We start from the raw sequence: 27,191 nt of genomic DNA on the forward strand, positions 1-27,191 counted from the left end.
GTTCAATAAAACTACTAATAATTTTGAATAACTTTATTTAGAAATATATTTCAATCCATATATCACACAGTTACAAATTAATAGAGTATGCCCTACTTGTAAAAAGTCATATTCAATAAATAACACTACTATATATCAAATTTTTATCTTATCCTATAATTTCTTTACTGTGAATTGATGAACATCCTAGTAGAGTAACTCTTACTAAATTTCAAAGTTTTTAAGTAAACAAGAAACCATTTGTGAAATAATAATAAGAATTACTTTAAACAAGGATGCTACTTTAAATAGTATGTGTCTTTTAAATGCTCCTTTTGATTTTTAAAGAGAGGCAGAGTGAGTCTTTAAGCGGTCCCATATATATTGTGTTAGGATTTGGTAAAATCATGAAATTATCGATTTATCTTACACTTGAAAGGTGTACCTGTACTCTTAAATAGCTACTTGTGGACCAGAGAAGTGATTAAATAACTCTTTCTTAATGTGTTAGATTCCCCATTTAATAAAAGCTTGAGATTTCCATATAAGTATTACTTAAGTGAATTATTTTTTTATTGGTTTTGGTACTTCTCCAAGACTTCTGTGAAATCTTGTGCTACCGTTAAGTGGTGGTGTCCTTTCATGACTGTTTCAAATCCATTCCTCTAGTACCACTTCAGAGAACTCTAGACTCAACTTTATATGCAAGATTTGTATTTGATTTCACTTTTATTTCATTGTTAATTGATAAATTAACAAAAATCGTAGGTTGTAAGCTACATATTGACTCTAAAAGTTGATTATAGCTTATACATCAGCATTTCCTTGATTGTAGTATATCAATTGGTGCCCAACATGGGGATATGTATTGAAGGTTGCGGACAGTGTCGACACTTGATCGTATTTCTTCTATCAGATGTTTTTCAAATGTTTATTTAAACCACCACACCATATACCACAAGTATATTGAGTAAGATTTGTTTTGTTGGTACTCCCTAGTAAGGCAGGCGAAGTGACCCTGAAGAATACTGTTACATTCGGTTTATGAGTGGTCATCTGTCAAACGTTAAGAAGAACCAGATAGTTCAGGCGGTAGGGTCTGTGACTTTCACGCAGAAGGTCGGGTATCGATTCTCAGTGTTGGCGAAAATATCTACAGTCGGCACATCGATTCGGCCTGAATAAAATAGGTATCTTAGAAAAACCTGGGGTAATAATAGTTGATTAAAGAGTAGCACTGGTTCTGTTACCTTCCTTGTATCTGCAGTCCCAGGGATAGCAGACTATCCTTCTATAATTGCAAAGTAAATAGACATTGTTCAGTAAATAGGAAGCCACTTTAGTCCACTTTGACCCCATTTCTTGGCGGAGGCGTATATTAAGTCAGGTTTTATGTCAAACATGTATTATTATGGTTTCATGTTTATACCAAGACGTAACTTATAGCGATTACGGATAGAGTGAGTACACCAAGCACGTATTATTACCTTGTAAGGTATTATGTAGTTTTCAGATTAACACACTGTGAAATTGTCGTTTTATACCGAAAACCCACTATTATAACTCAAAATGCCTCTCCGAAAATAAATAACATGAACATTTACATACATAAAATTCTGTCACATTTAGATGATTAATCGTAAATGCAATTCTAAAATATGAACAATACTTTTCGTTGGACGTTCTTTATATAACTCGTAAGTTATTGGTTGCTCAATTATTATTCTTACTGAGAAGTGAACTGGGTAGTTCCTTTCAAAATACATCGCTGATATTTGGAACTGTTCTTTAACAGTATTGTATAAACTTAAAAGAAGAATATCTGCACTATTGGCCATTTAAAATATTCTTTGAGTTTAGTCACATGCATTTTCATGCTACAGAATCGTTAAAAAAATATCAATAGGTCTTTTCATCACAAATTAGCATCATCCATTTTTGTAGTACTGTTTGTTGTAAACAAGCATGTTAGGTTAGCTCAGGTTAGTAACATAAATAACAGTAAAGTATTTGTTAATACATAATTAAGATAAAAAAAAGGAACAACGAAGCGGTGTTGTTATGGAGAATGAGTATGGAAGAATGATACTCACTATAAATCATTTTAAGACAATACATATTATTTTATAAATGTTTTAAATAATTTATTTCTATTAAATACTATTCAGCACATGCATTTGTCATTTTTAGCCTTAAAATATTAAATGATCTACTTTATAATGAAAATCGAGTCATAGTAAACAAATAGCAATGAAAAATATCTCTGACAAGTAATGGTGCCTAACCTCTCAATTGTTGATCAAAACAGTACGACACTATTGTTTTAACATGGCGGCTGTGCATGCGCTCGTCACACGATAAAAAGACCTATTGATTGACATGATCGATATGTAATTAAATGAAAAATATAATAAATAGTTCTTTTATAACTGTGACAAAATTTCATCATTTTCTTAGTAACACAGAGTTACATTTCTTTACCAACGACATATTTTAATAAATAATATAAATCTCGACTATTGTAGTACATAAGACACTTAATACTTTACGATATAAAAGTTCTATAAAAGATGGACGATGTATACAGTCTAGTCGTAAAAGACGTCTAAAAGATGACAATTTTCAAAAAGAGTTATAAATAACGATATTCTAAAAGTTCTAAACGAAAAAATTGATCTAAAATGACATTTATTGCTTGTTTGTATAGGAACACAACGTCGACTAAGTTTTCAACGATTGACAATACATATAATTAATTAATGATTATATATCAACGGGAGTATATTAAAAATATCACAAAACATTGGTTAGGCAACGAGTTAAATATTTTGCTTAAATGTTCTGTTTAACTGGTTGCCTACATTTGAAATTGAGGGAACTTTCATGTATTAAAAATATTTTCAAACGACAATTTTGATAACACAGTTACGTTAGTAATAAAAATTTATTTTTAAACTGACATATAAAATAAACATTAGCTTTTAGAGTATTTAACATCTCATTAACAAGAGAGTACAGTCCATCCGCTGGATCTTTGCACAAATATGACATTATTTTTTATATTATGTTTCTTTTCTACTCACATAAACTAAATCAGTGAACGTAAGCTGCCTATTTCTACATAACAGCATACATCGAACAAAGACAGCCATAGTACGATAGTCGGTGATTGATTCACCGACTGGCAATTGAAAGTTTTGTTTTGATAGCGTTCGAAGTTTGTTTATAAATTACTTTCGTGTCATTTTATTATTCATCCCACGAACCACTAGCTAGGGTGTCAATATTTATTGTTTTGGTGCTATATTAACGTGCAAATATTTAGAATAAATCGAAGTTAAGCAAAATTTACTACAAAACCTAAAAGTAATATTTGGAATTACTTTAAAATTAAAAGCGTGCAGTAAAAAGATGTACTTTTGCAAAATTTGTGATAGTTATTATGTGAAAAATGCAACAAGAATGACAAAACATATAGTAAAATGGGTGTTTATGGGTGTATTGCTCACATCTTAAATTTGTTGATTGGTGACATTTCTAAAACAAAACAATGGCTTCTTTAGAAGAAGAAATTAAAGTCATCATTAAATAAATAACTATCACATTTTGTCAGCCACTTTAAAGAATTCAGCTTGAAAACAGTGAAACAAAGGTAGCACTTATTTTAAAACTGCCCGTTAAAACTCGTTGAGTCTCCTTGATACAAAGTATGCTTTACAACAACAAGAGAAATCATACGATTTCCTACCTGGCGACACTGAATTCAAATTTTTACCACTGTGCCTTCTACAACTTGCAAAGCAATCAGCTTGATGAATTACTCGGAAAGGGAATCTAAAATATGTATTCCACCTGCCGTTCATCATGGTCAAAATTCGTAGTGAATTCAGTTTCTGGTACTCCAACCGAAGTAAAGTAATAAAACATAATGATGGTATTAGATTTTTGTTTCGATACAGGGCAGCGGCTAGTCGCTTATACGTATTTCGACCTCTTTAGGTCTCATCAGAGCGGTATACTGCAGTGGCATATAGATACTCCGATGCCTTCGGATTTTCTTTTCCATATAGTCAAGGCTTTTTCTAAGTATATTTTGAATAGGGTTGGAGATGTGGAACAACCCTGCAAGAGCCCTTTTGTTGTGGTGAAGCCATGATTCTTGCTCCTATGATTCTTGTTCCCATTTTAATGGACACTCTATTTTCTATATACAGAGCTTTTGTAGCTTCTATGAGTTCCGTCTGTATTTCTAATTTGTACATTGCTTCCCATAGTTCTGACCTTGGTACAGTCATACGCCTTTATCAGGTCCACAAATGCCAAATGTATGTCACTATTTTTTGCTTTTTTCTTTTCCAACAGTTTTTACAGTGTGTATATATGGTCTATGCAAGATCTTCCTGCTGTGAAGCCTGCCTGATCCTGCCCAATTTTGCCTTTTATCGCATGCTCTATCTTTTCTCGCAGTATCTTCCCATATAATCTTCCTATTGATCATATTACGCTTATTCCTCTGTAGTTTTGGCATCGTTTTCTATCTCCTTTCTAAAATATAGATGCCATATATGCCTCCGTCCATTCCTTTGGGAGCTGTTCTACATTTATGGCTTTCTGACATATCCATTTTATCATCCGGTGTAATTTTTTTGAGCCGTACTTTAAAAGCTCAGGTGAGATGCCTCCAGGTGCCGGTGCTTTCTTATTTTTGATTGCTTTTATGGCCTTTCTTATTTCCCTATCTGTTATTTCTATTTCTTGTTGTGGGGATCTGCTTCGTCTTCGCCTGTTTTCTTTTCCAATGAATTGTGGTCTTTGTTCTGTTAATAATTCCTTGTAAAAGTTCACTCTTTGTGCTGTATATTTCCCAATTTAATTTTTTCTTTTGAGTATTGCTTCAATCCTCTCAGTACTTTCCATGACTCCGAAGTTCTTGTACCTCCTATGTATGTTTCAATATTTGAGCAGGTTCTTTCCAATTCTTTATTCTTCTGTTGTGTTATTTGTTTTTTCACTTCTCTATCTTTTTCTCTATATTCTTTTTAAACTACATCGTTGTTTGTAGTCAGCCATTTTCTGTACAGTTGCTTTTTTTTCTTTAATTATTCTTTTTGTTGGTTCATTTATTTCATAATAATGCTGTTTATTTGTTATATGTTCTTTATCTCCAAGAGCCTCGAATGCTGCTTGTTTTATATTCGCCTTTATATGCTCGTATATTTCTTCTATATCTCTATATCTATAGTATGTTGCCGTATCTGAATTCTATTAATTTTTGGTCTAGACGTTGTTTGTATAGTTCTCTTATTGATTGTTCTTAGAGTAGTTCTATATTGTATTGTTTTTCTCTTATACTCTTCAATGGTTTCTTCTGTAGAGGGGGTCTTGTTATGGTTCCAATTAATGCCCAGTTTTGCTGTCATTAGTTTATGGTCAGTTGCACATTCTGCTCCTCTTATCGATTTCAGCTTTCGTATTTCTTGCGTCCATGTATATTTATGAATATTTTTATGTCTGAAGAATTAAAAAATGTAAATATATAATGTGAGACATATAAAAATCAACGTAACTTTGTTATAAAATTTTTGATTTTTATTACAAAAAAAAATATTTGTAATATACGCTAGTTTCCCCAATTTTCAAATTAAATTTAATTTAAAATCAGAAATTTTTCATATTTCGTATTTTTATCACACAACTAAATAGAATCACGCGGAAAACTTGATTTAAACAGAAGCTAGAACATTACGTCTGGAATAAAAAATTCCTAAAACGTATTTTTTTCATACATTACGTAAAATATGATGTTCAAAACAACATCAATGGACAAGTAGTTCATTACATATCTCTTCTTATATGCACGAATTGGACAAAAAGTAGAATTACTACTGTAATAGCTCATTTGTCTTCTTGTTTTAAACCCCTTTCAAGAATTCATCAGCAATCATTTTTATAATTTTCCTTCCTTTTTTAAATAACCATTAAATCTCCAATTGATATATAATTATACCTTTTACAGAACTCTTTCACTGATATATTACCATGCTACGAGGAAGAAAAAGCTTAATGCAGCGCAGCAGTAGGTACCCATTGACTTTTCCTGTGTTCAGCATCTATAGCAGCCTTGACTTGAGCGCAAATATGAGCAACATTAGCGCCCGCCGACACGACGGCGGTTACCAGGTGGCGGTACTCCAATTCCAGTTTATGCCCGTGCTCGAACATTTCCTTGGCGGCTTTACCCGACAACTTGTCGATGCTGTAACGGGCGTCCTTCACCTCGCGGATCTGTTTGGTGCTTTTGAATTTGATTAGTAGCACCAGCGGGTAGATGTGGTGTCGATGGAGGCGTTCTACCATGGTTATTGAACCGTCTAGCATGCAGTGCAAGCGAGCCTGAGCCACCTAAAACATTTAAAAAAATGTTAATAGGTACATAGTGTGAATCTTTTTAGTATATGAAATACATATATATCTCAAAATTTTGGTTATGCAAGCAATTCCAATATCTTCAAATTATTTCAGTTTGACTGGTTGCATAATAATTAACAGTTGAATTCCAATTAAGAAATATTTTTATCATAAAATTATGCAGAAACCAGTCTTCTGAGTATAACTGGTTGCCTACAATATAGAAGGAGACCTATGTATTGTTTTTTTTCTTTTGTCAAATTTATTGTATTGTCAAATGTTCATAGCCTCGCAGTTGAATACTGATTTGTAATGTAGTTAATACTAATATAAAGGAACTTACCGATCTCACAGCGGAAATTGTTATACATTCATAACAGGACCCCCGTCGGCGATACTCTAGAATCAACCCTTCTGCCAATTCTCTGTCTAGCTGAGCTTGAGAGCACCGTCTGGATTCTGATGAAGCTCTGTTGAATTTATCTGGAAAGTCTTGCACCAACTTGTCGGCTACACACTCGGCTAGAGGACCTAGCACGATCACTGGACGGAATTCGGGATATTGTAGCCGCTCGACGCGTTGGTACGACGACTGGGATAAGTCCTCGTGCAGCGAGCCTGTAAATACACATTACATAAGACATTTTTAGTTGTAGACGACCCCCATAACGGACAAACAAACAAACAGACATGCCACCAACAGAAAAGGAAACAGGGAATAAGATTCTTGATTCATTGAACAAAGTTGGGAGAAAAAAGCAGAGAGGTCACATATGAAAAGAAGAGAATAATACACAAAAATATGTCTTTCGATTTTAAAAGCTTTTATCTATTGAAATTTACCTGAATCAGAGTACCATCCAGGCGAAAGGTTACAAAAACTGGCGAGTTCCTTCGAATCTCTAGAAGTACTTAAACCAGAACTGCCACTTCCACCTCTTTGGTGCTTTTTCCTTCTGAAAAAACTACGACGGGCTGTAGCTGTTGATCTAGCTGTAAAAGAAGACACACCATACGTAAAATATAAAAGAAAGAATGAAGAAGAAGCATATTTTCACGTAGTTATTTTGTTAATTCGGTCCTGCACCTCCCAAGCATTTCTCGCATATACAAAGATTTGTGTTTCTCTTACCTTCTGAAGGATCGCCAGCGCCTCGCCTCAACAGTAACTCCTCCTCGACTTTGTATTTGCTCGGGATCACGCCACATTGTTGTCGATGACCTTCCCCGTCCAATTTCCAGGCACGCCACTGGCCCGGCACTCCGTTGAACATCGTGTTATCGACGTAGAGAACTTCGTCTTTGGAGAATGAGAGCTGAGGTGGTTCTGTCATTTCGTTACCGCTTCGATCGAAACCGCACCTAACGTAAAGGCTGTCTCCTGGTTTGTCTTTGATTTCGTTGTATTCTGAAAGGAATATAAAGATTCGACGGTTAGAAAATTAAAGTACTGAAACAAGTAAAGAAAATAAATAGTAGATTCGAGGGTATTTTGAATTTATGATTGAAGGTTCTTTTGTTCTTAAGAACGGAAAATTCTTTGACTCCACTACTAGCAGATATTTTTTAATTTTGAGCAGTTCCTATATTAGTTTATTTGACTATGTCTGTATAAATTTGTAGTTTTCTCCTTTATAAAAAAATATATGGATCTAAATACTTACTGTCGATTCGATAATGAGCAAGAACGGTGACTTTGTCGGCAGGTTTGGCCAATTCGTACGCAGCTTCTTCCGCTGTAGCTGCTCTGAGATCACTACCATTGTACTCCAGTATCTGGTCCCCGGTTCTGAGACCGGCATGATACGCTAGCGAATCAGGTTGAACCGAGTGAATAAATATGCCGGCGGCGTTTCCGCCTACCAAAGATATGCCCAGATTGGACGTTTTTAGAGTTTCTATGCATAGGTATCTTGGTTCTTCAGAAGAGCCCCTAATATTTTGAAAACAAAATAACAGTTTGAAACTCCACACGTAGCAAAGATAAATTTCTTTTAATATATTTACAAATACACGAGAAAAAATAGGAAAATAACTTCAAATGGTGTTAACATTAATCAAAGCGAACAAATATCTCGTTTACAGCTAAATACTTACCTAGAATTACTATTGTTGGAAACGTTTTGCGCTTGGCGCTGTATAACCATTAATTGGGACGGTTTTAATTGAAGAGAAGAGCTCTTGCGGACTTCTTTCGGTGAATTACATGGTGTGGCTTCGCCGTCAACTTCTTCATCTTCTTCCTCCGATTCGGAAGTCGAACCTACAAAATATTTTATTAAACGTTTTAACACCACAAAGCAGTTTATTAATATATACAGGGGTGGGAATAAGTTAGCTGGAGTTCTCCAAAACTACGCATGAGAGAATTCCACCGTTCTCTCCCGTGTGCAACGTGCGTTGTCGTTGTCGATGCGCACAAATGAGAATACCAAGGATAGTCCTGCAAAAATTCACTGAAAACCCTCGCCGCTCCACCAAACAGACATCGTTCAAGCTTGGCATATCATCTTGCATGCTTAATAGGATTATACGCAAGATATCGGTTTGTATAGCAGTGCTATCGGAGTTTAACATGGCCATCTTCAGTGATAAGTTATATAAAAGCATTCTTTTTCTTCTTTTTCCTTCTTGTCTGTAGGCTTTAAAGCCTGTTTCTTCTTCAATATTAGCTTCCTGAATTGTTTAAATGATCGCACCATCTTTTTCTTGGTCTGCCAATACTTCTTCGTCCACTCGAACTCGTCCGTTTCACTCCTGTTTCCGTTTTGTCACCCATCCATTTATGTCTTCTATATTGCATGCTTCTCTTATTTTTTCGCTTCTCTCCCTATCCAACAGACTTTTCCCTGATATTCGTCGGAGTATTTTCATCTCTGTTGTTTCTAGTAGCCGTCTCCTTTTAGATGTGTCAGGTCTTGTCTCCGCCGTGTATGTTAATATAGGTCTAATTGCTGCTTTATAGATTCTTGTTTTTTGTGTCTTGTCTTAGGTGTTTGGTCTTCCAGATTGTGTCATTAAGAGATCCCGCCGCTTTACTTGCTTTTAAGCTTTGTTGTTGTACTTCTTCTTCAACATCTCCGTAACTAGTTATATCTATTCCCAAATATCTACACCTTTCTTCCTGATTTATTATTTTCCCATCAATTTCGACTTTACATCGTAGTGGGTATTTAGATGTTGTCATAGATTTGATTTTTTCTGCTGATATTATCATATTGTATTTCTTGAGTGTTGTATTGAAGATGTGTGTTAATCTTTGTAGATCGTCTTCTGCCTCGGTGATTAATGCGGCGTTGTCTTCATAACATAATATTTGGATTTCTTTGTTCCCCATTTTGTAACCATGACCTTTACGTACTGCTTCTATTATTTCGTCCATTATTATATTAAAGAGAAGTGGGCTTAACGAGTCACCCTGTCTGACTCCGCTTTGTACTGGTATACACTGTATTAGTTTTCCATTTATCTTTCCCTTTATTCGATTAAGGAAGTAGATGTTTTCGATGGTTTGTATTATGTTGATTGGCATGTTTCTTTTACACAGTAGGTATAAGACGTCTTCGACTTGGATGCGATCGAAAGCCTTTGTTAGGTCTATAAAACATAGATATGCTGGTTTATTGTACTCGATGGCTTTTCTGTGATTTGTCTTAGTAGCAAATACGGCGTCTACGCAGGATCTTTCGGATCTGAATCCTTGTTCATCTGATATAGTTGTTAGTTTATTGATTTTGTTGGTTAGGACTTTTGTGGCAAGCTTTATATAAAAGCATCAAGTAATTAAATAAAAGACATCTCACCTGAACAAGTTCCAGTATCACCTCCAAGTTCGTGATATTTATCGGGACTATACTGCACCAACATTGTAATCGAGTTGCCGCATTGTCGTAGAACATTTGCTGCCAAGTTATAAGTCGCGTTCCTCATATTAATGCCGCACACTTCCAACAGCTGATCTCCTATTTGAAGGCCTACTCTGCTAGCCAAACTGTTTTCGCTCACAGTCGACACGAAGATTCCGCCGGTTTCGGGACAGTTGATCTGGATCCCAAGTGGCTCGTTCGATTTGTCGATGTGAACTCGTCGAAGCTCCCCCGGAACCGGTTTGTGGCCCCAACGGCAATAATCCTTTGGGTTCGCGGTCGAAGCGCCGGAGTGATCTCCGGGACTGCTGAGAACTTCTACGTGAAATATGGGCATGGGACTACCTCTTTCTGAGCTGCCTCTTTCGATGCTTCCAGTACTCACCTAAACAAGTTAAATGAACGCAGCTTTAAGTATTTAAGTGTTGAAACTTCAATAATGCTGATATTCAATCGAAAAATGTTTGAGAAAAAGACTCACACTTGGTTTTATTAAACCTGGACCTGATGCCAATTGTAAGTCTTTTCTTTTCTATTTTTTACCATTTGAAAATTGACTCACACAAACAATTCCTAATCTTTTATCCTACTTATATATTTAATGAAGAATGTGACTTACTTTACTCGTCACACTAGGATTTGAGGGGACACGTATTCTTTGGTTCTTCCTCGGAAATGTTCCCCCCGACTCCAGTAAATCCGGCTGCCTGCGGGAAGTGGCGACATCTGCGGATGGACTGTGGACGTGATGAAATGGCTCGAAGCTAAAACTTTCTCGCGATTGGTTGAGTTGGTGGATGTGATGCGGCTGGTACGGGTAATGAAACCTAGGCGATACGAACAGTTGACTGTGACCCCTCGAATGGGAGTGATTCATCTCCGGATGGCCTCCGGTAAGGCTCTCGCGTTCTGAGTCGGATCCGTATTTGGGAACTGGAATATAAGAAAACAAAGTTTTGAATTTTAAAAAACTTCTGTTTAAGATTCCTCGTCTTCTAAACTAAATAGATACCTTTAGTGGCTAATGCAAGTGGGGAAAATAACAATCAATATCAATACCGGCACCGTTAAAACTCTAGACAGCAGCAAACTCGCAAATACTATAATTGAGATGAAGAGACTGGAGTGGAACATAATTAGGATGAGCAAGGAAAGATGAAAAGGAGGAGGTTATATTGAAACAACAAAAATAATTCATATGTATTATTCAGGTAGAGATGAAGCGTGGTCAGAAGTGGGAATATGGGTTACACCTACTCTAAAATAATATCTAAAAGATTTCTTACCAATCAGCGCCAGAATAATGGTGTTAAAGCTAAATGGACAACCATTTGATAACAATATAATATAGCTATACACACCAATATCAGAAAGCACAGACTAAGAGATTGAGATATTCTAATCTGATATTGAGGAAGTAAAAAAATTTGAAAAGTTATTGGTATTTTGCTCTGCTAATTTTTTAGAAATAATATTAATTGGAGATTTCAACATTGATTTCAAAAAAGCTTCTAATGATTTAAACAGTTTCCGTGATCTAATTTCTACTTTTGGCATAACCATAAATATTAATGAATTTACTAGAATTACAACTAGATCAGCAACTTGTTTAGATAACATCTTAACAAACATAAGCAGTCAGATAGTTGGTTGTGGAATTGTGGACCCATGTATTTCTGATCATCTTGGACAATTTCTCTACTTAAAAATTAAATCTGAAAAAAATCATAGTGCTAATACATACAGAAGACATATAACAAGTAATGACATCCTGATGTTAAAACAGTCGTTAAATGTCGTTGACCGGGTTTCAGTTGTTCCTCTCAAAAGAGCAACAGAATTAGCTCAATTTATTACCGAAATGTATGTAAAGTTAACTGAAATTAATTTTCCAATAAAAAATCACGAACTTATAGTAAAGCTCCAATTTCTTGGTTTGATGATGAACTAATAGTAATGAGAGAAAATATTTTCACAGTCAAGAGTCAAGTCACACTGATGTAAAAAGAAATATACTGAGTATAAAAAGTTTAAGAAGCACTATAAATCAATAATAGCATTAAAGAAAAATCTGGCTTATGATAATTTCTTTTCCAATTCAGAAAATATATTTCGTGACAGTTGAAAAGTTATACACTCTCCTTGTGACTCTTTATTTTTATTACCTCTTAGTGATACTGAAATCAGGAATGTTTTGCGTAGATTGAAAAATTCACACTGCACGGATTTTTATTTCTTAAACAAAACAATAATTGTGGAAACAATCAATATATTTATTGACAAATTAATTATACTTTATAATAATTGTCTTACTGAAGGAATTTTTACAGATGTATTAAAAGTAACAAAAGTGCTACCAGTGTTCAAAAAGGGAGCTTTAGATGACATTGAAAATTATCGTTCCATCTCAATCATTTCCATTTTCGGCAAAATTTTTGAGGTTATTCTAAATGTTCGTTTGATAGAATATCTAGAAAAACATAAAATACTTCACTGTAATCAATATGGCTTTAGAAAAAAGTGTAGCACTACACTAGCTATACAGAAAATTGTGAGAGATATAGTTGATGGTTTGGAGGAAGGTCATTTTGTGTCTTTGACATTATGTGACTTATCCAAAGCTTTTGACTGTATTTCGCATGAATTATTGTCAAAAAAATGCATAAATACGGTATTAGGGAAACACTCTTAACCTATTTAGATCATACCTAACAAATAGAAAACAGACAATTTTTCTTAATAACAGCTATTCTGAGTTTAACATTGTCTAATATGGGGTTCCTCAAGGTTTGATATTAGGACCCACTGATGAAATTCCATTCCACTCGATATAAATTTTCAACCATGCCGATATTGCAATTCTCAGAAGGAATAAACCCGCCGCTACCTGCCTACATAATTTGGATATTATCAGAGTCAGTTGAGAACAAGCAAACATAAAAGTCGTTCGCAAAATCTTGTAAGCTGAAATCGTTAGCTCGCAATGTACTCGCTTCGTTTATTAATGTATTATATTTGTAACTAAGTAGTTCGCATCGCAATTCTACTTGTAATTATATGTAATAGTGAATTAGCCTCAGTGTAGTGAAATATCCCATATCACAGTGTTTTCGGACAGCTATCAGAAATTCCTGTTTAATCTTAGCATTAAATATAAGTTAGTGATTATTCTGTTTTTCATTCCAGCCCTTGGCTGGTGGTTCTTCGTCCTTCAATTCTTTAAATGAGTTATATGAGTTATTGTTGAACCACCCACTTTGTTCCTTATTTATCTGAACGATTTATTTCACTATACTTTCCCTATAAAATGTGTTTGCTTCGCAGATGATACAACTCTAATTAATACTGATATTAATCAGCATAATTTAAAGATTAAAATAGATAGTGATACCCAGAAATCAAAAAACTGGTTTGTACATAATAGACTGAAGCTAAATGAAGAGAAAAATCAGAATTTGATTGTTAGTGGAAGTGGAAGAAATAGTGTTAAACTATTAGGAATCTTTCTAGATGATAATTTGAATTACAGTGCTCATACAGATTACTTAAGTTCTAGACTTGCTACAAGTATATTTTTAACACGCAACTTAGTTTATACGATTCCTAAAAGTACCCTTAGAATGTGCTACTTTGCACTATTCCATAGCTATTTACAGTACGGAATAACTATTTGGGATAATCCTTCTCACACAGATCGAATTTTTAAACTACAAAAAAGAGTAGTGAGGATACTTGCAAGAGCACAGTGTAGGGGACACTGTAAATCTTTATTTCTGGATTTAGGTATTATGCCATTACCTTCACTCTATATATCTTTATTTCTGGATTTAGGTATTATGCCATTACCTTCACTCTATATATATATATATATATATATATATATATATATATATATATATATGAGACCCTGATTGAAATTCATGCCAACAAAGATAAATTTAACATAAAATCCAACTTCCATGATCACCATACAAGATCTAGATCTAATAGCATCTCTACAAGATAGAGATGCTATTAGAGCACAACATTTTAGGTTGACAAAGAGCATACAAAATTCGATTGATATTGGTTTGTATAACTTTTTGCCAGATGAAGTAAAAAGTCTTCACTTCTTATCGTTTAAGCTTAAAATCAAATCACACCTTTTAAAACATTGTTTCTATTCAAAAACGGAGTACCTAAGTACAGCTTTTACACAATAGTACTAGTTTGGTCAGGGTATTTGCCTATTATGATGACATTTCATGTTTTTATTTAGTGTGTTTGTAGTTTCTTAAATTGTTAATATTAATATTAAATTTTATATGTATGTATGTAAATTGTCACTATTCCTTTGACTTGTCAAAAACAAAACTATTTTTGTATATTGTCTAAATAAATTCTATTCTACTCTATAAAATCGTTCAGCTTAGGTATTAAATTTATAATTATTGTGTCCATTTTATCAAACATTTGCCAATAAGAGAGCATATTAGTCAAATCTAAAGCAAGTTAATTCAATAGCGATAAGTAAACAATAATTTGTAGACTACATAAATTGGTAATTTTCGAATGTTAAGATGTGATAAATGACAAAAATAGAGAATTTTTGAAGAGAAATATAATTTCATTAATTACTTGATGTTATAATCCAAAGATGAAGAACATTATATTTAAACTTTAGGTAATATTACAAATTCTTGTCGTTAATCGTGGTGATTTTTGCCATGGTCAATATTATGGGCCAATAATATATTACATATTAATTGTTGATTACTAGAGGAGTGAAAAATACATACCAGATCTGTTATTTTTCTTGCAGTACGTCATAACTTCTTTGTCGACAAATCGATGTACCGGAAAATCCAAACTATTATCCGAATTGACGTTAACGCTCAATCGATTGTTCCCCGATCTCAATCTTTCGAACGAGTCAGTCACCATACCAAAATGGTGAGAGTTATCGACGCTTTTGTATACAGAATGTCTCGCATAGTTCGGATGAATTGTAGTAGGAGAAACGAGAGATAGTGGCACCGGAGTCGAGTTTCGATAGTTGTATGTTTCTTGCAACTGATGATTACTTTTTGGCGCTAGTAGCGACAGCGGTGGTCTCTCTTTAGTTCTCGTCACTACTGTGCCTCCGTTCTGGGTGATGATCGGCGCTGCCCTCGCTTTCGGCCAGGTTCCTCCGTTGTTTTTTTCTTCTTTCGTTTGCGGAAAGTGCTTTTTTGTAACTAAAACATTCAAAATAACAAGTAAGACTAAGATAAAAACGGATATCTCTAGTACTTACTTGCAGATCTCTTCACTGTACCATGGTGGTAACTATCCAGGACTAGATCCAGTTCTGCTATGGCTTGTTCGTGTCCATAATCTATAGGATTTGGTGAACTGTTCCTGTATTTCTTCTTGTCTTCTTTAGAATGTCGCCAAGGACCTCGCATCATATCCAATTTTTCCTAATAATTAAAACAAAAGTAGAAATAATACAGAGGAAACTATAATGTTATGAAAACCAAGGAGATCATTGTGTAAAGTGATTAAGAGACTATAAAGAACTGGACAATCTGGAAAACTGTTATAGAATGTCTTACCTTTAGCCAGGCACCACTATTGTTTTTCTCTTTATAATCCTGTAACATCCAATCCTCCGTCTGAGAGCTGCGGTTTTCTTTTTTATGCCTCCTAACAGGTGTGAAAACATTAGGGCATTCCGGATAGCTCATCTTCAACGTTGTTATGTTGATGACGTCACCAGAATCGCTGTTTAAAATTTGCATTGCTTCGTGGGCGCTTTCTATATCGTCCATCGATTTGTCATTTATCTACAACACATTTATAATAGATAGAAGAGATTAATTTATTTAATTTATTTACGGGATGCCTCTATTACAAACAGGAGTAATTACAAAATTGAAAATACCGCTCTCATAACGAAACACCAATCCCAAGGTTTTCATCACTCTGTTTAATGAAAACCCACTCTTTCCAAACGTTACTTGCATGCAACTCTCATCACTCACCTTCACAAATTAATTCAGTCATTAATACCCTTGTTTCTAGATCAATCATCACCTTTGTGATGATGCAAGTTGATCCGTTGAGCTCTCTTCTTTAAAATAACCCTCATCCCAAATGGTTCCCGCAAAAATCACATCAATGGGAGCATCCTCAGGCATCAATCTCAATCAAAACACTCAGACCCTCAACACACGAAAGCTTTTCTTCCTTAAAATCAAAGTTCTCACTGACAAAATCCTTAAATCAAGAGCAATAAAGACAATATTTTCCTCCCAACAAAAACTTTCATGTCTTACATAGGCCAAACAAATCGTAGAATCCAAAATAGTATTTATAAACATTCCATTCCTGTTTCCAATTCCGATTTAATTTCAGCGCTAGGCCAACACCATCTTCATACAGGCAACAAAATTGATTTTGAAAACTCTAAAACCATAGCCACCAACCTTTTCTATAAACCTAGAATGTCGGAAAAACTGGAATCACGCTGCACAGGAACGAAAAGGATGGACAATGGCGACGGATATCTATCTATAACATGTAATAGTATATACCGTCAAGAGTAGGTTATTATTATTATTGATAGGTTACTAAGAAATAAATATTAAAAAATGCCAAATTAAGAATATACAGAACGGTTATTAGGACTATAGTAACTTAGGTATCAGATACATGGAAATTAAATAAAAAACAACAAGAAATGGTGCAAATATGGGAACGAAAAGTACTAAGGAAAATATTTGGAGGAAAAATGGAGAATGGCGTTTGTATCATAAAGAAAAATGAAGATATAAGATAGGGTATATACTCTCCCATATGGGGAGTAATATGAACCCAACGTCTAAGATGACTAGGACATATACAGAGGATAGAATAACGAAAATGTTACTGTCCAGTACAATAAGAGGACGTCAGAGAAGAGTTCGACCCAGAAATAGGTGGAAAAGGGATGTATAAGATGATCTAAAAAGACTCAACGTCACAAATTGAAGTATAAAAGCAATGGACAAGAAGGGATGGAGGAGAATGGTCAATCAAGCACTGGGCCTACTAGGCTACTTGTTATTATTATTATTATGATCACAGCTTTTAAAGCAACACAGGTATTATGATGTAATGTTCAGAATAAACATATTGCGAAGATGATGGTGCCTTTTTATTATGATCGTAATCCCTACAATCCACAATTAAAATGTAGCTGTAGAATGACAAGCCGCCAGCCTACGGGATCCCGTGACGACACATTATCTAGAAATAACGAGGACCGACAGGAACAAAGGTCACATATTCATTCACTTCACTTAGAAGACCCCTATCGACCGACAAACTTTGATTCTTCAATAGAAATATCTGGATGTTATGTGTGTGGACTATATGTATAAGCAGATTTTTCGTTATAAAAGTTGTCAATAAAATGTTGAATTTAACATTATAATATGCTAATATATTAGACTAATACACGCTTTAAAATATGTGGATATATAAGGCACTTACCCTGAGAACTCTGTCCCCCACCGTCAAACTCTTATCTCTCGCAGCCAAACTTCCTTCGCTAATCCTATTGATGTAAACTCCCATTTTCAGCGACAATCCGTGGCAGCCTGGCACCAATCTGGCAGTATGGATCCATTTGGTGACCTGGTCGTTGTTCACTTCGTTCCTAAGGCATCGGTTTCGTTTGACCAAGACTCTAGCCAGAGGCATACTGGATCTAATAGCTTCTGTGACCATACGCAAAGAACCTTGACTGCAATCGATGTCGTTTACTTTGAGGATTCGATCGTGCTGGAAGAGTTTGCCTTCGGCGGATGAGCCTGAAGCCACTGAGGCTACATATACGTATCCATCACCTTCACAAACATGAAAATTGCGATATAGACAAAGGAACTAACGATTTTCCCATGACACTCATTGATACAGGTATCTAACCGCTTATAATGATATAATTAATTTATTAGGAATAGACCGTAAAATTGCATATGTAAATAGAAAATATCATTCTGGATGAATATGAACAAGGGTTAGCAGTAGTAAAATTATCTGGGTCTCCGAGAAGATAGGGTTCTTTAAGAGTATATAATTAATATAAATGTTAAAATTAAAAATCCTAAAATATCTTTAAATGTAAAATAAGGATGAAATGGGATTGTATAAATTTTTTTTTGTTCGTAAGTGATTTATTGATCCTGTTTGATGTAAAAATAATAAATGAATAATTATGAATGCCAAAATAATAAAAGAATGAAATGGATAGTAAAGAATCGAGTTAATGTGGCATTATCAACAGCAAATCCCCTTCAAATTCATTGAACTAGTATATTTCCTAAATATGGGATAGCAGATATTAATTTAGTAATAACTCTTGCCTCTCATAATGATATTTGCTCCCATGGTAAAACATATCCTAGAAATATGTCAATAATTTTCAAATCTACTTTTGAAATTTTGCAATAACTAAGGAACAAATTAACAAAAAAAGCAAACAAATTAACAAACTCTCATTTTAACGGATTTTTTACGATTTCACAGTAAAATTGTGCCAAATTTATCAAAAGCAGTTATTAGATACCTGTACCAAAGAGTGTCATGAAAAATAAATATTAAGTATTGAGAAAAGCAACAAAAGAAAATTCTAGAGACTAAATAAATTACCTGAAAATTCTCTTCCACTAGCAAACTCCAAACCTTCCTCATCAGCTGCCGTAAGTTCCAGTTCAACGACTTCGGTGTGCGGTCTTGAATAATCTTGCAAATAATCGTAACCGGCCAATCTTTCCCTCTCGAGATGCATCTCCACCGTTTCCCTTAGAGCTTTCGCCTCCTTTACCAGTTCGTTCCGCTGTTTTTTAACGACGTCAGATTCACGTAGAGATTCCGCAAGTTCGGAGACAGCTCTATCCCGTTCCTTGCGCATATTATCACAGAGCGTTCGAATACTTTCGCGTTCGAGGAAGATTTTGTCTCTCTCGCTGAAAACATCGTTTAAAATGTACAAACACTGAAAAATGTTAAAAATATAACATACCTGAATGCCCAATCGCGGCGACCTTTGGACACCTCCGCCTCCTGGACAGCCTCGGCAAGTTCGGTTTGAGCCTTGTCCAAACTTTTTCTGAGATTTTCTAACTCCTGGTTGGCTTGATCTAAGTTGTCCAATCGTCGTTGATTGATCGAATGTACGTTCTCCCTCAAGTGTTCCTTGCAGCCTTGTCCGTCACCGATAGCACCTAAGCTGTCTATCAAACGTCCACGAGATATTTTCGTTTGGTCTCCCAGCATCAACATTCCATTTTCCGATGTGACGCTGAATTCACCGAATTTCTCACGAAGATCGTTGCAATCTTTGATCGCTTTATCACGTTCGTGCAAGGCACTGGCTATTTCTCGTCGTAGAGATTCTAATTGATATGTGAGATTCCTTTTTTCCTCTTGCAATTCCTTATTGGCTACGTCTAGGAGTTTTATCTTTTTAACGGACTGTGTCAAGTCATCGCTAAGTTTCTCCATTTCCTTGTGAACCGTGTCCCTAAAACAAAACAAACATATTATCGTTGGATATTTTTAAAATTAGTTGAATTGCACAACTTTTTTTTCCAACATACATTTTTATTCTAATCTTTCCCCACGAATTTATCGGCACTTCTTTTAGCGAGTATATATCCATTTTGAAATTAATATTTTTCAATGGTTGATGAAACTTTTCAATGGTTTTTATGTACAATATTTTTATTCTGCTACTAGTTATTCAAAAATTATTACTGATCTACTATTAATGCATTTTACTAAATGAGCGAAAGTTTAAAAGATTAATTATCACTACAAATTGCCCAAACAATGAGTTTTTAAGTGATTTTAAGCAAATTGGTAATTAATATTGACAACAATAGTACGACATATACACAATAAATGTATAATATTAATTTAGAATATACAGGGAGTTTCATAAAATATGGGAAAATGTGACAGAAGGTAAAAGGCCCTTCTAAAATACACAAGTTTTTAAGATTATTTTGGAAATTATAATTTAGTCCAATCGCCAGAGATTTGACCTCAAAAAATCATACGAACAAGCTGAATTTTGCGAAGAATGTCAGTTTTGGGACATCAAAAAATATGCAAAAAGTTTACCACGTTGCATTTCACAGCACAAATGGTTTGTCTAATTCATTTTTACCAATCTTACTATTTTTTCTGGCACTTGGAATTCTTTTAGCGTTTCTATTAATTTGTTTATGTCTATTGTCTCGTAGGCGACTTTGTAATCAATCAAAAGTAATTGTGCTGAAATGTTGTATTCATAGCAATTGATCAGGATTTGTTTTAGCATAAAAATTTGATCGGTTGTTGATCTTTCTTTCCGAAATCCTCCCTGGCATTCTCCTAAATTCTTCTCTAAATATATTTCTAATAGTTTTTTAATTAGTATGGCAAGCACTTTATATATTACCTCTAACTCCCTTTTTGTGTATAGGAATTATAATCGACATCATAATTTTCTTCAGTAGTCACTCGTCCACTATCAGGTTTCCTTGCTTATCTTTTACATTCATCGTTCTTCCCTGACACCCAGTTTTAATGTATTTCACCTCTTGGTAAAAATTTTTTATTTCATTTTTCTTGTAATTTTCTTCAATACGTTTTATTTTATCATCGATATACTTTAGTTTCCGCTCCCTTAGGATTTTCTTTACTCTTTTTCGTTGTTCGGCATACCTTTCTAGGTCGTCTTGTTTTTCGATCGTAAACTTTTTAATCTCAAAAATGATTTTTATTTTTTAACTCTGTTCTACATTCGTCATCGAACCAGTGGTTTTATATCTTTTTGTTCTTAGTATGTTCTTCGACGTTGCTTCGCAAATTTTCGCATTTTTTTGACAATTGGCGAATTTCTCTTGTATTAAGATGTGGTCTATTTGATTAGTTTCATTAGATCCCGGAATTTTCCACGTTCCTTTATATAATTTTTTCTCCTGAAATGCGTACTCATTATTTTCATCCTGTTTTCAATTGCGAATGTAATCAATCTTTGGCTATTATCATTTGTATTCATATGTTTACTTTCACCGCCTGTTATGTTTTTATATATATATCTTCTCTTCCGACCTTTGCATTGGCGTCGCCTATAATAATTTTAATATCTTGTCTGGGCATTTCTTCAGACACTAATTCTTCATAAAATTCATCTTTCACTTCTTCTCCTTTTCTTCTGTTGGAGCATGTATATTTATCAGCGATATCATGTTCTCTTTTCCTTTAATTCTAATCGCACACATTCTGCCAGCTTTCATCTTCAAAACTTATAACATGAAATTTCGCCAACAGCTATGAGGCATTTGAAATATGTCTAAATAACGCAGAGTAAGTACAAACGATTGTGTAGTTCCGAAAAACGTACTTGTGCAATCAAAAATGAGCAATTTTAAATGTTTTTAATCGTTTGTAATGTGAAAGTTTAAATTCAGCGTTTTTTAGGCATATTTCAAATGCCTCACATTTGTTGTCAAAACTCAAAACCGAAATTTCATGCTATAGGTTTTGAAGAAGGTTCTAGTTATGGAAACTCCATAGTGGCCGGTCAATGAAAGGGATACATTATATTGATCTCATGAGAATCATAAAAAATGATTTTTTAATTTACCACCTTTATAAAAACTGACTTCATTTGCGGCAAAATACAAAAATTGCATACGAAAGCTGCAATCTTCACCTTTAAAACCCATGCATTCTCAAGATCTAAGCCAGAAATGCATTGAACAAATTTGTCTCTGCGATGTTAATTATCCTAACCTTGAATCGCCAGTCGATTCTCATACCTGTCTTGATTAAAATCTCCGATATTAGTTTAAAATTACTATAGGCGAAACAGAGAAGAAACAAGTTGAAAAGAAAAGCAATAACTATCGTGGTAGAGGCATCTGGCAAATGTAAAAAAAACTACTTGTGCTTATTCTCGTTCGAAATTTTAAAACAACGCAACTTTTTATAACAACTTATGAAATTTACAAAGAAAACGGTTTAAAAAGGGCTCAGTTTGCCCAAGACAAATTGGTTACATAAATAAACAATTGGATGTTTATTATATTCAAAGAGCCACTAAAGAATTGTTTTCCGAAGATTTTGAGATGCTATTCGAATGATTATGAAAAACTCGCGTGCAAACGAAAAAAGAAAATTAAGTCGAATTAAAACCTTAATACAGGATAAAATTAAATGCTACAAAATCTATACAATTGACTTGATACCAGGGAGGGTGAGGCAAAGATATATAAAATAGCCAAACATAAAGCACAGAAAGCAAAATATTTTAATCAGATTTTATATTTAATAAGAGTACATTTTAAATGATTATAGCATTAAAATTGTATTATTGGATCTAAAAACCTACCTTTCACTCATAACTAGAGTATATTCGGCAGTAGTAGCATTCCTTTCCTCGGTAAGTCTTTTGATGTCCTTATTAGCCTTGATAGTAACATTAACGGCTTCGTCGTACTGCTGTTGCAGCTTCTGGTGGGCTTCCCGGTACTTCGCATAATCCTTACAGATCTTAACCAACTGTTGTTTTAAGCCAGCAACGTCTCTTTGCGCCTGCGCCCTCTCCTGGCCGAGAACTTCGCATTGTTTAACTAAGCGACTGTTCTCGTCTTGGGCGATTTCCAACTTTGAGAGCGCTTGGGAGTGGGACATGAAAAGACTCTCGGTGGCGTTTCCATTTCTCTCGGCGAGCTCTTTGCAGAGCCTTTGATTCTCGGCTTGTAGCTGCTTGTTTTCGTTTAACAGTTCTGCATATTTGGTACGAAGAGAAGCTGAGTCTTGCGAAGATACTTCCAGTTGATTCATCACAGCTCTATGTTGTTCTCGGTAATAATCTAGATCCTATGAAAAATGATAAAACTATATTTAAAAACAAGAAAAACATCAGAGGTTAAGTCATTATAATAAAAAATTAGCGCAAATGTTTACACCCTTGTACTGTTTTTTATGAAAAGAATTTTATAAACAACATTTTCTTCTTTCTGAGGTAGATCATTCAATCGGTAGAAACGACGCGCGGTGTGTACAAAGGGCAGGGACGTAATCAATGCGAGCCTATGACTCGCGCTTACTGCGAATTCCTCGTTCATGGGGAACAATTGCAAGCCCCAATCCCTAGCAAGAAGGAGGTTCAGCGGGTTACCCGGGCCGCTCGGCCAGGGAGGACACACTGATTCCTTCAGTGTAGCGCATGTGCAGCCCAGAACATCTAAGGACATCACAGACCTGTTATTGCTCAATCTCGTGCGGCTGGAAGCCGCCTGTCTGAATTATTTGAGCAAATGTTCGCTATATACTCATTCAATTGAAGTATGTAAGTATGTCAAGGGTAACTTTTAGATTTGGACCACACTGTGTTTTGTTGGGACTTGGTGTGCTTTTCCATCCTCTGTACCACTTTTCCATGTGATTCAGGTGAGTTTGAGCATACCATTGAATTGTATCTGTATTTTGTGATGTTGTTGCGAGAGCAGTGTCATCTGCTGTAAATGGTTTTGTGTATTAAACTGCCTTGGGTTTGTGAAGTTGTAAATAGCATATATTTTCAGTGCAAGAATGGAACCTTTGGGTACTCTTGATGTAGGAGTAAATAAGTTTAAGGGTTCATCCCAACATTTACCCTGCTGCTACGATATGACTGTATTAATTTGACAATGGAAATAGACAGTTCAACATTCAGCAGTTTCTTCATTAGCCTATAGGTCTATATTGGCCAGAGTTTTGCTTGGTTTGGGAGCATGATGGTGAGTGCTACTATCCAAGGAGTTGGGAATATTGTAGACACTGATTTGGAGTGTTGGTTTTTGGAAATTGTTTGAAAAGGTTTCAGTCTGTGTTTTCATAATCTATTATTTTGGAGATATTGTTGGGTATTAGTTTGTTAGGGACAATTATATGTTTGGTAAGGGCAGTTAGGTGATCCCATGTGATTAAGTCATCAATCAGATTCCCATCATCTAGGTTATTAATTATTAGTACATATTATGTGACAATGTTTGATGTGCCCTTGTGATTCATTAAGGTGGGTTCAAAATTGTGAATTACATGAAGGGGTGTGTTGAAGATCACTGAGACTTATGTCTTATTGATTGAGTTGTTGAAGCAGGGGACATCCTCTAGGCAGATGTGTGATAGAGGTTATAAGTGGTACCTATAATAAGAGATTAACAGCTTGTGTCTTGTTATTCTTTAGATGTATACCAAATGCAAGAAATTATTGATCAGTAAGTGTGCTGTAAATAGATATTGTGTAAGGCGTCCAAGAGAAAACTATAATAAACATTTATATTAATATATAAAGTTGATGTGACATTTACTGTGGATTTTAGATGGGTGTAGGTGAGGATAAGGATTTGGATGTTGTATTTTTGAAGGATATATTTGATGAAGGGTCTTTTTCTCACAACACTTTTTGAATATTCGGTATAAGTATTAAATTGTAGAATAAAGAGGCACATGCAGTGTGTGTGAAAACATTTACAGCTACTACCCCAGAAATCATCAACAAAGTCCATGATATGCTCACTTTCTACCAAAAATGGCTATGTGTGATTAGCATCCCAATAATCTTTTAGTTAATACATGACTATTGATGAAACATGGATCCATTTCTATATGCCAGAGTTAAAGTAACAGTCAAAGCAGTGGAGAAAAAGTGGCAGAGGCCTATTGAAGAAAGCCTAAACAATCTGATATAGCTGGATATGTGATAGTGACTGTTTTTTGGGATATGAAAGGTACTATTCACATTTATTACCTGAAAAAGTGTACAACAATAATTGACATGAACTATTTGACCATTTTGACACTGATTTCAGGAAAAAGTCCTGGTTTGTGTCACAAAAATTACACCATGTGATCAAATAGGAATTGGCTAATATGAATTGGTTGACCACACAAATTATTCACCAGATTTTGCCCCATGTGACTATTTACTATTTTTAATTTTAAAAAATGGCTCAGAAAACCTAGATTTGCAATAAATGTCATGAGGTCATGACCAAAACTTGACACTATTCTTTGCCTATACAAAACATGGAAAATATTCAGTATATAAGTTTAAATAAAAGCAGTAATGTCATTTGTGACCCGTATGACAATAAATGGTAACATCCTTATTACGATACTAACTTTTACTTAATATCAAATACTTACACTAAGAGCAAGATCACACCTTCTTCTCGATGTACTCAATTCATTGTTTGTTTTCTCAATCTGGTGCTTTAAGGCATCATATTCTCTTGTAGGAAAATTTCTCGACAAAGTACCTGAAATTGCCATGTAGTAATTCCTTTATGGTTAATGACAGTGAAAAGAAGTTAAAAATGAATGTGGAATGATACAAAATGACTATTCCTTCTCATAAGCAACTTTCCAAAACCTTATTCTTTCATATATTTTCATTTCTATGTACTGACAAGTTATTTTTTACAAATTTTATACTTTAATGCAAAAATGTAGACATGACAAAATAGAAACAAATAACTAAATTAAACTAAAGCTTTTCCCATTTTTAATGATAACAATAAACATTTACAGAAAGGTAAACTTATTTAACTCTGCAAAACAGAAAAAATGATCAAATCTACTGGTGTGAAATTATACCATGCATTATTAGAGATAGTCTAAATTAAATATATTGTTTATACTATATAACAGTTTATGTCCTAACACAGCTATTTACAAATAAATGTATCCAAAACAAGTAACATACCATTACTGCCTCCTCCATTATCACCGTTAGTGGCCATTCTTTTACACTAGTGGCACAAGTGTGCGTTAACCACATTCAGATGAAATATCTGGATCTTAAAATACAACAAAAATTAACATATTAAAGAACTCAAGAAGATAAAGCTATCGTAAAGCATACCTTCAAGTTTTTTGTTTATTTTGTTAAAATATTTAGCAAAAAAATGTCACATATGGAACTGAATATCAATGGTAATGATTATTGATAGTAGAATTATATTTCGCACATAAAATATTACACTTAAACCTGATTTGTAATGTTTTCCAGTTAAATTTGGTAGTGTCCTAAATGGAATCCATGTAAGTGACAGTAATCTCATCCATAATACACAATATTTTACTGTTATAATATCCTCTTTGTATTGTTAGAGTACATACGAAATCAACAGGATTTCACCTCAAGTAAGTTTTAATGAAATAAAATAAGCCAAGAGAAAACCGTCTATAACTTGTGTATTAGAACAATAAAGAATAATTAACAATCTTTTGCAATATTTAGGCAATCGTCACCATTTAATTGAATCTACTTTGCCTTTAAAATTTAATAATTCTCAATAAATTTAGTACGTTATCCTGTATCTAAATACATGAAGTTAAATATGAAATGTAGAATATCGCTTACCGATCATAATATATTTATTTAATATACTTATTTACAAGTTAACTTTTGCTACATCTGCAAGTGACATTTAAAGCAAATTGTCAACGGACGTCAAATAAAGTCCGTTCGTTTGGCGCAAAACTTTGATCTGATACAAAGTGAACAACTCTGTTCTATTGAATCTTAGTTTTTATTGACGTATGTATAAGGGAATAAATTTATAAGAGAAAGATAAAAACTTTTTGGGTAAAACGTACGAAAGCAAAATGATCGGTTTGTTCATAAGACAAAATAAACAAATTTCAGGATCGGACTTAAAATATATTCTAAATCAGAGTAGTTATAACGGAACCACAGACGTATATGGCCAAAAGAAGGTGATGAAACTACATTCGTTTTAAATAGGGATCTGAAGCTACATCTTCTAATGAAACATATATAGGGTATTTAATTAAGCATATTTGAATTTAAATAAAGCGAAGTATATGGTAGATATCATAGACATTTTTTATTCTTTTAAAAAGCCTTCCATGCCATTATGTATGAAA

The 27,191-nt window shown here is 34.3% G+C and overlaps 1 protein-coding gene and 1 pseudogene across 3 annotated transcripts; both read right to left on the bottom strand.

The window, feature by feature from the left end:
* Dlg5 (MAGUK family member discs large 5) lies at positions 1-26,753 on the bottom strand. 3 transcript variants are annotated; one of them, XM_072528830.1, is made up of 18 exons: positions 26,665-26,753; positions 26,005-26,098; positions 25,446-25,558; positions 22,642-23,132; positions 19,282-19,782; positions 18,909-19,225; positions 17,751-18,106; positions 15,830-16,060; positions 15,529-15,694; positions 15,032-15,469; positions 10,873-11,186; positions 10,191-10,638; positions 8,485-8,650; positions 8,052-8,320; positions 7,520-7,795; positions 7,231-7,380; positions 6,731-7,005; positions 2-6,381 (listed from the first exon to the last, which is right to left on the bottom strand). In XM_072528830.1, exons 2-18 carry the CDS (start codon positions 26,039-26,041, stop codon positions 6,040-6,042), a joined length of 4,890 nt encoding a protein of 1,629 aa, XP_072384931.1. In that variant the 5' UTR covers positions 26,042-26,098; positions 26,665-26,753; the 3' UTR covers positions 2-6,039. The 3 variants fall into 3 exon arrangements, with proteins under 3 accessions (XP_072384932.1, XP_072384931.1, XP_072384933.1); XM_072528831.1 differs by lacking the exon at positions 7,231-7,380 and having other exon boundaries at positions 1-6,381; XM_072528832.1 differs by lacking the exons at positions 22,642-23,132; positions 25,446-25,558; positions 26,005-26,098; positions 26,665-26,753 and adding an exon at positions 19,859-20,008.
* On the bottom strand, positions 18,189-18,844 carry LOC140438000 (cytochrome b-like; annotated as a pseudogene).
* Positions 26,754-27,191: the final 438 nt, after the last annotated feature.

This window comes from Diabrotica undecimpunctata, chromosome 4 (genome assembly GCF_040954645.1).
Source record: "Diabrotica undecimpunctata isolate CICGRU chromosome 4, icDiaUnde3, whole genome shotgun sequence".
NCBI classification, from domain to species: Eukaryota; Metazoa; Arthropoda; class Insecta; order Coleoptera; family Chrysomelidae; genus Diabrotica; species Diabrotica undecimpunctata.

Coding starts and splice junctions, on each gene's coding strand:
- Dlg5 (XM_072528830.1), bottom strand. CDS start 26,041: ATGGCCACTAACGGTGATAATGGAGGAGGCAGTAATG. Junction 19,783..22,641: donor ACTCTAGTTATGAGTGAAAG/GTAGGTTTTTAG, acceptor GTTTTGTTTTAG/GGACACGGTTCACAAGGAAA. Junction 19,226..19,281: donor CGCCGCGATTGGGCATTCAG/GTATGTTATATT, acceptor CGATGTTTTCAG/CGAGAGAGACAAAATCTTCC.